Consider the following 15123-nt stretch of genomic DNA (forward strand, 5'->3'; position numbering starts at 1 on the left):
TTCTGTGTTTCAATTTGGGTAAAAAATAAGATAACAAAGAATCATCAAAACTTTGGACTATACTCCAGGCATTAAACTTGTTCTACACATCTAGAACTTACTTCTGAACATATCCATATTGTTTAGTTGCAATATTAGGTTGTTAATTTGATATCTTTCTATCTGATGCAGGTACTATTTTTCATTGACAAGTTTTTCTTGATTTGAGCAACATAATTTCTTCCCTTTTTGCTGTTTTAAATTTATTCAATCGTTCTATTATGTTTTTTATTATTTAGGAGATTAAAGGAAGGATAATTTCAATGAAATTATAGATGCAATATTTCTAACAAAGCACCAACCTAATCCTACATACGTATCATCTGTTTTCTCAGTTACAAGCTTTCACATGGAAAAATTCCCTTTAGGAAATACAATGGGAAGGTTTATTTTTAATAACTGAAGAATATACAACTATAGCAAAGGGTGTGCTGTACTTTAGATGTGTGGTGTTTTCAAAAAACATCAGAGAAGCCAGTGTAGCTGAAGCAGAGTTAGTGAGGGCAGAGAAGTAGAAGAACCAGGAAACAAGCTGGGGTGCTCATTGGGAAGAGCTTTGTTGGGCATCATCAAGACTTGGGGATTTTTATGTAGTAAAACTCCTATATCTTTTTCTTTCTATTCTGGTTTGTTGACTTTAATGTTAGGAGCTTTTAAATATATTTCTACATAACCTTTGTTTTTAATTATTGCTTAATATTTTGTTATGTTTATCATCATTATTTATTAAGGCAATTGAGTTTTATGAAATTGGATAAGAAAAGTGATTCTTTGGCATTCTTTCCCAGCACAAAAGAGCTTTGAAGTTGTTCTTGGTCAGCCACTTCACGGATATGTGGCACAGGGACCTAATGAACTAACAGTTCCTTCTGTAACTTCTGAAGTCTACTTAATAGTCAATTAATGAGCGCTTTTAGCCATATATTTGCTACTGGTCTCTGAATGCTGCCAGATTTACAGCTCTATTAAAAGTTACATAATCACTTTAATGATTGGTTTGCATCCCCTTGTTTGACACTGTTAACAGAATCTCTGTTTCTAAGATGAAAGGCTGGTCTTTCTCATGTGTAACACTAGACAGTAATAGATGATGCGTTACTCTAGTGTGTAACACTAGTGAGCCCTTCTTGGTCAACTTTTAAGTTTGTGTTATATAGCATATTTTGAGGAAACCCATTCTCATATTTTGTGAAAAAAAAACAAAACATTGCATATGATGGGGGATAAAATCTAACCCACCAATTAGTGTGGTAGAAGAAGCTAAGAAAGCAAATAATTAAATATCCAGATGATGAACACGCTATTTTTATTTATTTATTAAAAAAAGATTAAAGTTCTCTAGCTATTTAACTTAAGGAATTATTTTTAACAAAATTGTATTTATTGTTTAAAAGGTAACACATTCAAGGCCAGGTGTGGTGGCCTATGCCTGTAATTTCAGCACTTTGGGAGGCTTAGGAGGGAGGACTGCTTGATCCCAGGAGTTTGAGACCAGCCTGGGCAACATAGTAAGGCCCATCTCTACAAAAAAAATTAAAAAATTAGCCGGGCACGGTGGCTCACGCCTGTAATCCCAGCACTTTGGGAGGCCAAGGCGGGCAGATCACGAGGTTAGGAGATCGAGACCAGCCTGGCTAACATGGTGAAACCCTGTCTCTACTAAAAATACAAAAAGTTAGCCAGGCGTGGTGGCACATGCCTGTAGTCCCAGCTACTCGGGAGGCTGAGGCAGGAGAATCACTTGCACCCAGGAGGCGGAGGTTGCAGTGAGTTGAGAGCGTGCCTCTGCACTCCAGCCTGGGCGACAGAGTGAGACTCCATCTCAAAAAAAAAAAAAAAAAAAATTAGCTTGGCATAATGGTGTGCACTTGTAGTCCCAGCTACTTGGGAGGCTTTGGTGGGAGAATCGCTTGAGCCCTGGAGTTCAACGTTGTACTGAGCTATTAACATGCCACTGCACACCAGCTTGGGCAAGAGTGAGGCCCTGTTTTAAGAAAATAAATAAATAGTAACACATTCACATATCTCATAATTTCAAAAGTACAAAAGTGAAAAGTCTGCCTTCAGTTACTGTTTCCCTCCCTGGAGGGAACAACTGCAGACACACACACAAATACATACACATTTTTACTTTTTCCTTTTTATCACAGGAATGCTAGTAAGTTTTATATATATTTTATATAGATATATATTATAATCAGCATTATATCTTGAAGATCTTATATAAATGCATAATTTCTTCAATTAAAATTCATTCATTTAAGCAGACCACGATTGATGGATATTTTGGCTGTTTCTAGTCTTTGGCTAATATAAACAGTGCTTCTGTGAATAACCGTATACAAAACTTAAGTGTGTACATGTGGGAGCTTATTTGGTAGTAGTGATTTCGAATTCTCTGTCAGTTAATTGATATATCTCCATTTCATTAGGATCAGTTTCTAGAGATTCATCTCTTTGTCTTTTGGGGAAAATATTTCCTTGTTTCTTCTTTTTCCTTGACATTCTCTGTTGATGTTTTTGTGCCATAGACAAAATAATTACCTCTCTAAGTCTTCATGGTCTGGACTCATTCTGGAGAAGACCCTCACCAATCAGCCCTGACAGAAATTCTGGGATCTTTCAAACCTTCATGCCAGTCCTATCCACTTTCTTTGTTCTTAATAGTCCCTAGGCATCTAGAATATTTCAGGTCCCTTCAGCTTCTGAGACCATGGAGACTGAAGCCATTTCCTCAGGCAGTCCCCATTTAAGGTGAGTGGTTGGACACACGGTAGTCCCCTATCCATTCCCAGGTAGAAGCTAAAGAACTGGGGTTTTTGCCTGCTTACTCCGTGATGAGCCAGAGGTAGAGGGCGGGGTGGCTATAGTGATCAACACCCCAAATTGCCATGAGTGGCCAGAGTTTGTTGGGTTCTGTCAGTGCTTCAAGACAGGGTAGACATAAACCAGTTTTCTGGGTAGTTCCTAGAAAACTTTGGACATTAGACACATAGGGTACCTCTTTCTCTTCCTGGGGAGAAGCTAGGAGCTGGGGGATTTTGTTCCTGTCTTATGGAGCTGTGCCAGAGGATTATGGTAGTAGGGTATCTGAATTGACTTACTGGCTTTGATGTGACTGGTTTCACACCTACTGGGATGCAGGAGCCTCTTAAAGTTTCTGGATTTCACAGAAAGGGAATTTGGCCATGGGGATTGTTGTGGAATCAGTTTGCTTGTTGGAAGAAGGAAGGTCCAGGAGTCCTCTTCTGCCATCTTGATGATGTCATCCCTTCTGCCTCCCTTTTATAAGGATACTTGTGATTGTAGTTAGACCCTGTGAAGTGATCCAGGATCATCACCTCCATCTCAGTATCTCTAATTTAATCACATCTGCAAAGCGTTTGTCTTATAAGCTAACATTCACAGGTTCCCATGAAGGGGATGTGGACATCTTTTGGGGGAACCATCATTCAGCCTACCACACTAGTCTTTCATTTTTCTCTCCTCATCAATTTGAGAATTATCTTGGTACCAGTTTACATGTGTATCTGCTGCATTTAGGATATTCCATGTACAGGTACAAGCATTTGACCACTTCCTTATGTTTTACAGTGCAGTTATCCTCAAGTATTGACACATTGAAATGATTAAAATAGGCCAGGCATGGTGGCTCATGCCTGTAATCCCAGCACTTTGGGAGGCTGAGGCAGGTGGATCACGAGGTCAGGAGTTTGAGACCAGCCTGGCCAAGATGGTGAAACCCCGTCTCTACTAAAAATACAAACATTAGCTGGACGCGGTGACGGGCGCCTATAATCCCAGTTACTCGGGAGACTGAGGCAGGAGAATTGCTTGAACCCGGGAGGTGGAGTTTGCAGTGAGCCGAGATCACGCCACGACACTCCAGCCTGGGCGATAGAGTAAGACTGTCTGAAAAAAAAAAAAAAAAAAAAAAAAAAGGAAAGAACTGAGTAAAATATTACCTTATTATAAATTCCCTTTTCCTCCCCTGTATTATAAATAGTGCATTATATTGATTAAAAAGATACATGTAAATAGATTATATTGTTATATTGTTTATGGTTATTTTTAGGATAATTAAAGGGGAATTATAAAATATTTATTATGAAAAGATTCTACTGAGTCACTGGGTTGAGAACTGTTCCACTAGCTCAGCTATGTTTTTATATATATGTATAATTTATATAAATAGACAGGAAACCTGGGGCTCTGAGAAATTAAGTGACTTATTTAATGTCACAGGGCTAGGGCCAGGGCAGTGATGAGAGGAATAACTGAGTCTTTTAGAAGAAGAGGTGGACACAAGAGAGAAGCTCCCTGCTGGAAGCTAGAACTCCAGAACTGAGAGATTCCAGAGTGGGAATTACTGGCAGCACTAATGTGTCTTTAGGAATTGAAAAAGCAAGCTAGAAGGGAAAAAATAAAAGTCTTGAAATTCTCTCAGGAATGAGAAGTAGAAGGAACAACATGGTTCAAAACTGGAAAAATGGCAGACTAGGAAGTTTACCTGGGGAGTTGTTATGAATATGGATTACCCTGCTCCAAGAGTGCCTTTGTCCTTGGACTAGCACTCCCCTCCCCAAGCCTTGGGCAAGTTCCTACTCATCTTTCAAGAAATAGCTCATCTTGAGTGCATTTCACACCATTCCTCCTTCCAAAAAGGAATGAGGGTGGACTTGAAAAAAAATACTGAAGAGGAAAATTCATTTTGGTGTTTATCAAAGACTACCTAAGTCTATTCATACTATTGCTTTTTTTTGTTTGTTTTTAAATATTTCTTTACCCTTATCCAGTTTGAGGGATGGGCAACTGAAGGTTTTTGGTTGGTATTGAATGTTGCTGTGTTTGTCCCAGCTTTTGAGTCATCAGAACTGGAATGAAAGCCTTACTAACTAGACATCATACATTTTTGTCCCATGTAATAAATAGCATGTTACTATCTGGGAGCTGAGGTGAGTTTTCTTTAAAAAATAATTTTATTCTGATTACCCTTGCCTTAGAATTCTGAAAAGACTAAAATAGCTCTTATCTGAGGAACTTGGATTCTGAGCATTTAAACTGGAAAAATGTTCTAGTCAGTTATCGACAGGCTGATGACTAACATGTGGACATAATCATTACCAAAGAGTGTGCTAACTTGTTGACAGCATGTACTTTTAAAAATGTATAACCGCTATAGGAAATGTTGGCAGATAAATAATTATCTTGAGAGATTTCAGTATTGACTTTTAAATTAATAAAAATTACGTTTATTTTCTTAAGTTACCCGCGATAGATTTTTGTCAGATATCATATTAGTATAGTATTGGTGCAGGGAGTCCATGGTGCCCCTTTTTCCTTATTACTGAAAGTAACTTGTAGCTGAGATTGGTTATGTCTTCAGGTAATCTTTCTCAAATTGAAGATTTAAATACTTTCCACCAAGCTTATTAACTATAAATTTATGTAAAATATTGTGACTCAATAAAAGCACTGAAAAATTTGTTTCAAGAAATAACTTAGACCCTTGCAGCAGAGACTGTGGGTTGGCTCCCCCATCATCATTCTCACCTCTTTCTACCTCACCTGTCTCTCTTCTGGAGACTGTAACACCTAAAAACTTTCTCCTCCAGCCTTTCATTGCTGGCAGGGTAGCTACATGCTTGACACACATGAGGCCAGTAAGATGGAAACTAGAAGTCTGCTGAGAGTTTCTGGGAAACCTTTTGCTTTTCTTCTGAAGAAGAACAGATATAATTGGCACTCATTCCCATACTGTCCTCCTTTTTTGCTTTGTTATGTAGAGCCTTTGACCATGACACATAAAAATAAATACTAAGAACATTTTCATGAGAAAACTTGAAGGAAAAAAAGCTAAGGATTTTTGGGCAGAAACAAAGAATCTGGGTTTCTGATGACGTTGTCTTGCACCTGAATTGGTTCCATGAAGTGCCTACCTTTTGTGAAAGAAAAAAATGAAATTTTTTTCTATTTGATTAAGCTATAAGTTGGATTTTCTCTACGTTCCCAGCTGAATTAACACAGTCTATACTTCATACTTGGAGTGGGTTTTATTTTACTTTATAAAAATTTTGTTTCCTTGAAGAAATTTTTTTTTTCATAATATTGTACATGCTCAAGCAGAGCAAAATTCAAACATCAGCAAAATGGCTGACTAGGATGTTGCAGGTGCTTGTTTCCCCATAGAAACATCAAATAAATAGCTACAGACTGACTAAAATAACTTTGTAGGAACTATGGAAACCAGTCAAAGATCTGTAGCAACCCAGCGAATGCCAAATCAAGAAAAAGCCACATGCAAAATGATAGGACATTCTGTGATAATTTTACTCACCCTTACCCTACTCTATCTCTGGCACAGTGCAGCACAAAGAGAAGTAAATGGCCCAGTTCTCCATTCCCTTCCTCAGGAGAGAAGGATTCAAGCAGGACTAGTTTGAGGCATTCTTGCCTATCAATGGGTTGCCCAAGAGACTGGTTTCAGACTCGCCTCGTTCAGGGCACATACAGGGAATGCGGCATGGTTTGAATCTCAGGAAGAAGGCCAAGGAAGGCAGTGGTGGGCGCCATAGCACATGAAAACTGCAGGGAGACTACAGACCTGTGGATGTGTAGGAGGAAGAGGTTATGCACAGAGGAATACCATACAAGATCTAAGGCCTTCAGAAGAAGCTTGGGTGAGATTCTGGGAAATTAAGACATTTACAGGCAGCCAGAGGAAACAAGAAAAAAAAAAAAAAAACAGCATACACAGGCCCAGACAGGATGCATGCCCAGACAAGACCTGAGATGACCTTAAGCACACTCCCTACACCGTTCCCAAGGCTCAGGTGCTTGATAAGTAGTGAAGGTCTTTCATGTCAGTCTTCAAAGACTGAGAGGGGTGGTTTTTTCAAATGTCAGATTTTCAGCAAAAAAATCATAGAACACGCAAAGAAAGGATGAAACCTGGCTCATCCAAAGGAACAAAATAAATCTTCAGAAACTATCCTGTAAAGACACACAAATTAATTGGATTTGCTCAGAAAAGACTTTAAAACAACTATCTTAAATATGCTCAATGAGCTAATGAGAAATAATGAAATCAGGGAAATGATACATGAACAAAATTTCTCAGCTATCTTAAATATGCTCAATGAGTTAATGAGAAATAATGAAATCAGGGAAATGATACATGAACAAAATTTCTGTCAACAAAGAAACAGAAATTATTTAAAAGAACCAAATTCTGGAACTGGAAAATACAGTAGCTGAATTGAAAAATTTACTAGAAGGGTTCAACAGCAGACTTGAACAGGCAAAAGAAAGAATCAGTGAACTTGAAGGCAAGTTATTTGAAACGATCAAGTCCGAGGAGCAAAATCAAAGAAAAAAGAAGTGAACAGAGTCTGAAGGACTTATGCAGTACCATCAGGCAGACCAGTTGATGCATTACTGGAGTCCAGAAGGAGAAAAAAGAGAAAGGGTGGAAAGATAATTTAGAGAAATAATAGCTGAAAACTTATCAAATTTGAGGAAAGACACGGCTCTACAAATCAAAGAAACTCAAGGAATCCACATTTGATAAACCCAGAGTCCGACATCAAGACACATTATCATGAAACTGTCAAAAGTAAAAGACAAAGAGTATCTGCAAAGCAACAAAAGTAAATGTGGTATGTACATATGGTAGAATATTATTCAGTCTAAGAAATGAAGTTCTGATACATGCTACAGAATGGATGAACCTGGAAGACATTATGCTAAATGAAATAAGCCAGGCACAAAAGGATATATCTTGTATGATTCCTCTTATATGAGGTGCCTGGAGTAGAGAAATAAGTAGATTGGTGATTGTCAGGTGTTGGGGAAGAGGGAAATGGGAAAATTAAAGTTATTGTTTAATGTGTGCAGTTTCAGAAGAAGATGGGAAAAACTCTGGAGATGGATGGTTGCACAGTAATGTGAATTTACTTAATACCACAGAACTGAAAACTTAAAAATGGTTAAAATGATAAGTGTTATGCATATTTAACACCAATTTAAAGAACAAATATAAATAAACTTCTAGAACTCAAAAAATTGAAATGAACCTCATTATTTAGAAATAGCCGTCATTAATGTTAGGTGAACATTATTTTAGACACGTTCCTATGGTTGTGTTCACATGAAAAGATGGATGAATGGATAGATAGAAGGAAATACTTTTACAGAAATGGCATGCATTATACATGTTATTTAATGAAATAGTATTCAACAGGAAAAATAAAATGGATTAGAGTCATAAATTTTTAAAATTATAAGTTCCTGGCCAGGCGTGGTATCTCATGCCTGTAATCCCAGCACTTTGGGAGGCTGAGGTGGGCAGATCTCTTGAGGTCAGGAGTTCAAGCCCAGCCTGGCCAACATAATGAAACCCCAACTCTACTAAAAAAAAAAAAAATATATATATATATATATATATATATATATATATATATATATATATAAATTAACTGGGCATGATGGTGTGTGCCTGTAATCCCAGTTACTCGGGAGGCAAGGCAGGAGAATCCCTTGAACCCAGAGGGAGGAGGCTTCAGTGAGCCGAGATCATGCCACTGCACTCCAGCCTGGGCAACAAAGCAAGACTTCAGCTCCAAAAAAAATAAAAGTTCCTTCTGTTAAAAAAGCAAGATGATAAACATTGTCCCATTTTTTGTACATTGTTTATGTTGGTAAAATATTCATAACATAAAATTTACCATTTTAACCATTTTTTAATTGTATACCCTATTTAAATACTGTGTTCTACACAGAATTGATTGACTTCCAGCCTGAAAGATGAAATACATACTGCTAATGTATTGCACTTTTCATCTTCCCCACCTCCATTTTCTGATTTTTTAAAAGTGATATTGCTATTTTTTAGTCATAGTTTATATTTTTACCTTTTGTTTTGTGACTACCATTTCCACATTTGCTACATAACTAGCTTTATTTTCTCTAGTTTTACAGTTAATTATATTCAGTGATCAAGACTAGTCCTTTTACTGTGGCTTCTCCATGTCTTTTTTCTTAATTTTGAATGATCTTTTAATTCCCCTCTCTCACACGTACTTTGCCCTACTTCCTTCCACCAATTTAAAGAGGTACTTCCTGTTTGAGAATGCCTGAGGCTTTTATACTTAACCAGATCTTGACTGAGTGGTTTTTAATCTCTTTTGCTTTTGTTCAGAACTTAGTAAATAAACATTGCTTTGTTGTCTTCAGACATTCATTGTTGCCTCAGAGAATTCAGAGAAGAGTCTGATCATTTTCTCTTCTTCCCTCCTTCTCCTCCTCCCCCCACCATAGCATTCTGCCATTGGCGCCCAAAATTTATGTCCTTCTCATACGCAGAATACATTCATTCCATCCCAGTACCCCAAAATTCTTAACTCGTTCCACCACCACATACACATACCTCGGTAAATTATGTTTAGACCATGCTTTTGTTGGACTATTACTGTGAAAGTAATGAGTTTGGTTACCCTACTTTTACTACATAGTTATATGCAAAAGGCACATAACCATTGTCTCCAGTGCTCCATTCCTAGCATATACCACTTAGTCTGTTTTATCCTACTATAGCAGAATACCTGAGACTGGGTAAGTTAAAATGAACAGAATTTTAATGGCGTATATTCTAGAGGCTGGGAAATCCAGTATCAAGATGCCGGCATCTTGCGAGGGCTTCTTGTTGCATCATCACCTGGCAGAAGACGAGGGCAAGAGAGAGCAAGAGGGGGCTGCACTCACACATGGCGGTGGAGCCTCATGGCCTTATCTTCTTAAAGGTCCCCACTCTTAATACTATTACAATGGCAGTTAAATTTCAACATGAGTTCTACAGAGGACAAGCATTCAAACTACAGCATTCTGCCTGCAGTCCCCCCACATCTCATGTCCTCATAAACAAAATAATTTATTTCATCTAAATAGCCCCACAAGTCTTAACTTGTAATAGCTTCAACGTAAAAGTCCAGAGTCTCATCTAAATTAAATGTGAGACTAGTCTTTTTTTAAATGAATCTTTTCCCTTTTTGCTTTTATGCTCCAAAGGTTCTTCCTTATCTAGTGACTGTGTAAACTGTCATTAATAGTCAAGTGAAATTCACAAATTTGGAGGCTCTTTGATTTGGTTTTTGTTTTTTTAATTTACTACTTAAGCAGAATTTCCTGTTGCTAATTATAGTATTTAAACTGAACTTATTGTTATGAACTTACTAAGAAATAGCTTTCCTCTTTTCTTTCAAACATGGGATTTCTTCTAGATTTTGCCTAATAGGAATTTAATATTAGGGTAAATAATCTTTTGTTTGCCTTGTTGAATAAGAGCCGGTGGATGTTTTAATTTTTCAAATGATGATATTTTCACTCAAAAATTTAAGTATGAAAAGAATGAAAATCTAAATGAATATTTATAAATGCCTCACATAGTTCTGATTTTAATTTGTTTTTAATTTCCTTTTTCGCTACTCCCTAGTAGTAAAGCACTGTTGATTTGTTTTGCAGAATCCTTGCAGCCTTTCCTGGAAGCCTGTAGCAACTCTTCATTTTTTCGTACTTGCTCTGTGCTGCTTCGAGCCCCTAAGCTTGATCTTCAAATACTAGAAAAACTCAGTATTATTTTACAGAAACTTTCCAAAATCAAGTAAGAATTTCTTATTTCTAACATTTTTTATTGAAAAATACCTTACTGTGATCATTTAGACCAGGGGTGTTTAATCTTTTGGCTTCCCTGGGCCACACTGGATGCAGAAGAATTGCCTTGTGCCACACATAAAATACACTAACACTAACGATAGCTGATGTGCTAAAAACAAAACCAAACCTCATAGTGTTTTCAGAAAGCTTACAAATTTGTGTTGGGCCACATTCAAAGCCATCCTGGGCCGCATGCAGCCCATGGGCTGCAGGTTGGACAAGCTTGATTTAGACCTTTCTGAATCCCATGCTACTTAAGCTTTGATTATTAAAAAAAAATTTCCATTATACAGATGTAGAAAATTAAGATTCATAAATACTAATGCTGATCTAAGACCACATATTTAGTGACAGACTAGAATTAGAGTTCTGATCTCAGAACATCTAGTTGTTTCTATAGCTCATTTCAGATAAATGAACTTTAAATGCTTCATATAAAAGTAAGAGCAGTTTTTAGCAACCAAGTAATAATATCAGAATAAATTCTTGCATACTGGTATTCTGTAATACCACAGGTGAAAATAAAAAGATAAAAGTATTTTGCAAATCCTTATTGATGTACTAAAGTGAATTTAGGGAATGAGAATGAAGCAAGCAGAAGAGATTTGAAATTACTTTGGTAACGGGGTTTATTTTAGTAAACTCTTATGGACTGCCTACTGCCACTAATTTGGATTTTTTTATGAGAATCATGGGCTTTCTGTTTCCTCATCTTTCTCCTGACTCAGAAACTTGTATAACCAGTTACTAAACTATAAGGACATCGATTTTAAGTTGTATTTTCCGTGATTCTTGGTATGCTCTAGTGTTTCCTTTGAGGCAAATCTGGACACCTTCTATCTCAACTCATTTGTATAACAGTAACATTTTTATTTTGATTTAGGTTCAACTCTTCTCCTCCTGGCCTCATCCCCTCATCCATGATTCCCGTGGTAGAGAATTTAGATTTTACCAGGCTTCCATATGCTTGAGTAGTAAATGCAATGCATCTTGAAATTATTTGTAGATAGGGATTAAGAGATCCATATGTTCTATTTGGTAACATGCCTAGTAGAGGATTGTAATAAATTATTGTCAAATTATAACCTTATAATTTGACTGACCAAGTTACTAGCGCTGAATTTATCAATTTACTGTCTTCCTTTTCTTGCAGACTATACCGTGATTCTCTTGATTTCAGTAAATTCCTAGTAAGGCCTATTGCAGTTACCTTATGGTGCCATGAAGCTGCAATAACATTACTTAGATTTAATTCTTTTTTACTTCTTAATTCATGGGATTTTTTTTTTTTTTAAAGGTAGTCCCAAAGTGCAAGTATAACCTTGGGCCAAAATGTTTTACTATTCGTGATGTGTTTGTAGCTTAGGTTCATTTTAGACTTAGATAAAAAAACAAAGCTTGAACAAGAAGACTGGGAATAGTTGATGCTCAAGCAAATCTTAAAATAAATCTTTAAGACCACAAAAGATGTAAATCCTTTTGTATTAGGATAGTACATAAGAGTTTGTATTAGGACAAACTCTCTCAAGAGAGTTTGTCAAATAACTAGACAAGGAAATAAGAAACAAAGCTAGACAAGGAAATAAGAAACAAATTCTTAATGATTGAAATGAAATTACTGACAGGTTATTAGAAAGAGGATGGTTGAACAAGTATTCTATAGCCAAGTCAAAAGATAAACCAATATTCTGCCACTTTAAAAAGGCCTGCTTACTCAAAATAGGATGATCAAATGTTTGTCTGTTTTGCTAGCTGTGAAAAAAAAAATTCTCACGCTCTCTAATAGTGAATAGGGTGCAATTTTCAGGGTTGTAAAATGGTTCCAGGCTGGGCACAGTGGTTCACATCTGTAGTCTCAGCACTTTGGGAGGCCAAGGAAGGAGGATCGCCTGAGCCCAGAAGTTCAAGACCAGCCTTAGCAACATAGTGACACCCTGTCTCTACAAAAAATAAACAATATTAGCCAGGTTTGGTGATGTGCGCCTGTAGTCCTAGCTACTTGGGAGGCTGAGATGGGAGGATTGCTTGAGCTGGGGAGGTTGAGGCTGCAGTAAGCTGTGTTCATGCCACTGCACTCCACCTGGGTGCCAGAATAAGACCTTATCTCAAAAGAAAAAAAAGTTTTCTTTTTTCCCCAGTGGTTTTCTGCTTCAGGTTTATCTCATAAAACCTATTTTGTTTGTTTCAGCATTCTAATCTTTTATTGCCTATTTTCTCCACTGTTTTTAAAAACAGATGCCATTTCCTCATGTTTACACATAAATTATCTGTCAGTGTCATTGCAGATAAACTCTCTAAGTATGTGTAATTAAATAATGTATTCATTTTTTTTTTACAGGAGTAATAAGAAGCTCTTTGAACTTTTTACGATTCATCTGATGCTTCAAGAAATACAAAGGACAACAAACCCAGAGCATGCATTTCTCTGTATTAATCTAAATTCAACTCTGTTCAATCTGGGTTTAACAAAATGTAACTCCCTGGTCTCCAGTGCAAGCCATTAGACTGGCTAATTTTTTAATATAGTATATGTGGTGCTTATTTATAAATATGTAGAAATTACCAAAGTAACTACAATTCTACCAAGTAAAGTTATCAGTAGCATCATTTATCATGAAAAATAAATAATTTTTTTGAACTGTAAAAATGAAATCTGTAGAAGGTATTGAAACTTTTGGAATGTTTCAGTTCAGGTAAGGTAGTACTAATATACAAGATGGCGTTTCTAGAATGTATGACACTGAAGTGACTTTTTGTAAAAATATATTAGGAAAATTATTTCTTAAAATTATGTGATTATTTGGAATAAAATTGGTGCTTATGTGAGAACAGGGTTAAATAATACTGTCTTTCTATTTTCCTAATATATTAGAATCCTTGCTTTTGAAAGCAAAAATGTATATCTTTAAACTATCATCTTGATACCATAACTTTTCTATATACTGTATCCTAGATTAACAGATGTTGATTTTTTTTTTATTGTGCTCTTTGTGGGATAGAAAAAGTTTTTTATTATGCTGTTCACAGGTTTAAAAACTTTTGTTTTCAAAATAATTATTACTGGAGCATGTATATACAAGGCAAGACATTTTTTAAACATTGAAAGGTAAACAAAAATAATCGTCCTGTTACCAGAAATATCTCTTGGTATAGCCAAAGATGAGTAAAGTGGCCACAGGTCTGGGTGAAGTAAAGGTGGTAAAACTTGGGACTTAGGACAGGATACTGAGAAACATTGTTTTAAAGAGTCATAAAATCATATATGATCAGTGTATAATCTCAGTTTCAGGAGTTAGAAGAAATTTTCAAGAAACTATTGGGCCTCTTCAAAAAAATACCAGAAAATGTGCCATTTTTGAAGTAGAAACAGAAAGCCATAATGAAAGAACAGGCCAAGGTGAGAATGGTGGAACCATAGAAACTTAAAAATGCAGAAGGCCAGGCGCGGTGGCTTACGCCTGTAATCCCAGCACTCTAGGAGGCTGAGGTGGGCGGATCACCTAAGGTCAGGAGTTCAAGACCAGCCTTGCCAACATGGTGAAACCCCATCTCTACAAAAAAAAAAACAGAATTAGCCAGGCGGTGATGGGCACCTGTGATCCTAGCTACTCGGGAGGCTGAGGCAGGAGAATCACTTCAACCTGGGAGGCAGAGGTTCCAGTGAGCCGAGATCACGCCATTGCACTCCAGCCTGGGCAACAAAGTGAGATTCTGTCTCAAAAAAATAAAAATAAATAAATAAATAAAAAACGCAGAAGCCAAAGTGCACATTAGAAACAAAAAATAACTTCATAAAATAGGATTAGCATGACAAGAACAAACAAAAAGGTGTCTCGGAACTCAGAGTATATAGAGATAGTACTCATGAGAGTGGATGGCAGATACTAGGACAGAGCCTGGCACTTCTGCATGGCAGCATTTGGTGTCTCTGAAGAAAAGAACAGAACAAGTGGAGTGGAAGCAATATTCAGAAATATAGTTGAATAAAGATTCTGGTGGCCAAAGAAAGAACTGCATGTACAGATTGAAAGGGCTCATCATGTTCCAGAAAAACCTATGAGAAAAGGGTTCTATAATTAGATGCATCCTGGCCAAATGGTAAGTTACAAGGATAAAAGCACAAACAAAAGCCAGTTACTTACAAGAAAGGAAAAACCAGACTAGCCTTATAGAATGCTGGAAGGTAATAGGGAGCTCTAGAGGAGAAGATTTTTAATCCAAGAATTTCTCCCTAGTGAAGATGCCTTTCATAAGTGAAGACAATGGAATGACAGCTTCAGACATTCAAGCGTTGAGAAATTATACCACTTATGTACTATTCTGGAGAAAGAAATGACTTAAAGATTAATCAACTAAGAGATGAAAGAAAACAGT

General features: G+C 36.8%; 1 protein-coding gene across 19 annotated transcripts in view; it reads left to right on the forward strand.

Moving 5' to 3' along the window:
• The window catches only part of CCDC138 (coiled-coil domain containing 138), a 104418-nt gene that overhangs the window by 73719 nt on the left and 15576 nt on the right, over positions 1 to 15123 (forward strand). For 12 of the 19 annotated variants that reach the window (XM_515681.9, XM_054678724.2, XM_016944837.4 and 9 more), the window contains 2 exons: positions 10558 to 10696; positions 13088 to 13591. The exons of 1 other annotated variant lie outside the window; for it this stretch is intronic. In XM_515681.9, coding sequence (XP_515681.3) covers positions 10558 to 10696; positions 13088 to 13253 — 305 coding nt within the window. In that variant the 3' untranslated portion in view covers positions 13254 to 13591. Of the gene's footprint in view, positions 1 to 2570; positions 2794 to 10557; positions 10697 to 13087; positions 13592 to 15123 lie in introns of those variants that run through there. 6 more of the 19 variants (XR_010149283.1, XR_010149284.1, XR_010149282.1 and 3 more) reach the window with 3 other exon arrangements.

The sequence above is a fragment of the Pan troglodytes genome, chromosome 12, assembly GCF_028858775.2.
Source record: "Pan troglodytes isolate AG18354 chromosome 12, NHGRI_mPanTro3-v2.0_pri, whole genome shotgun sequence".
NCBI classification, from domain to species: domain Eukaryota; kingdom Metazoa; phylum Chordata; class Mammalia; order Primates; family Hominidae; genus Pan; species Pan troglodytes.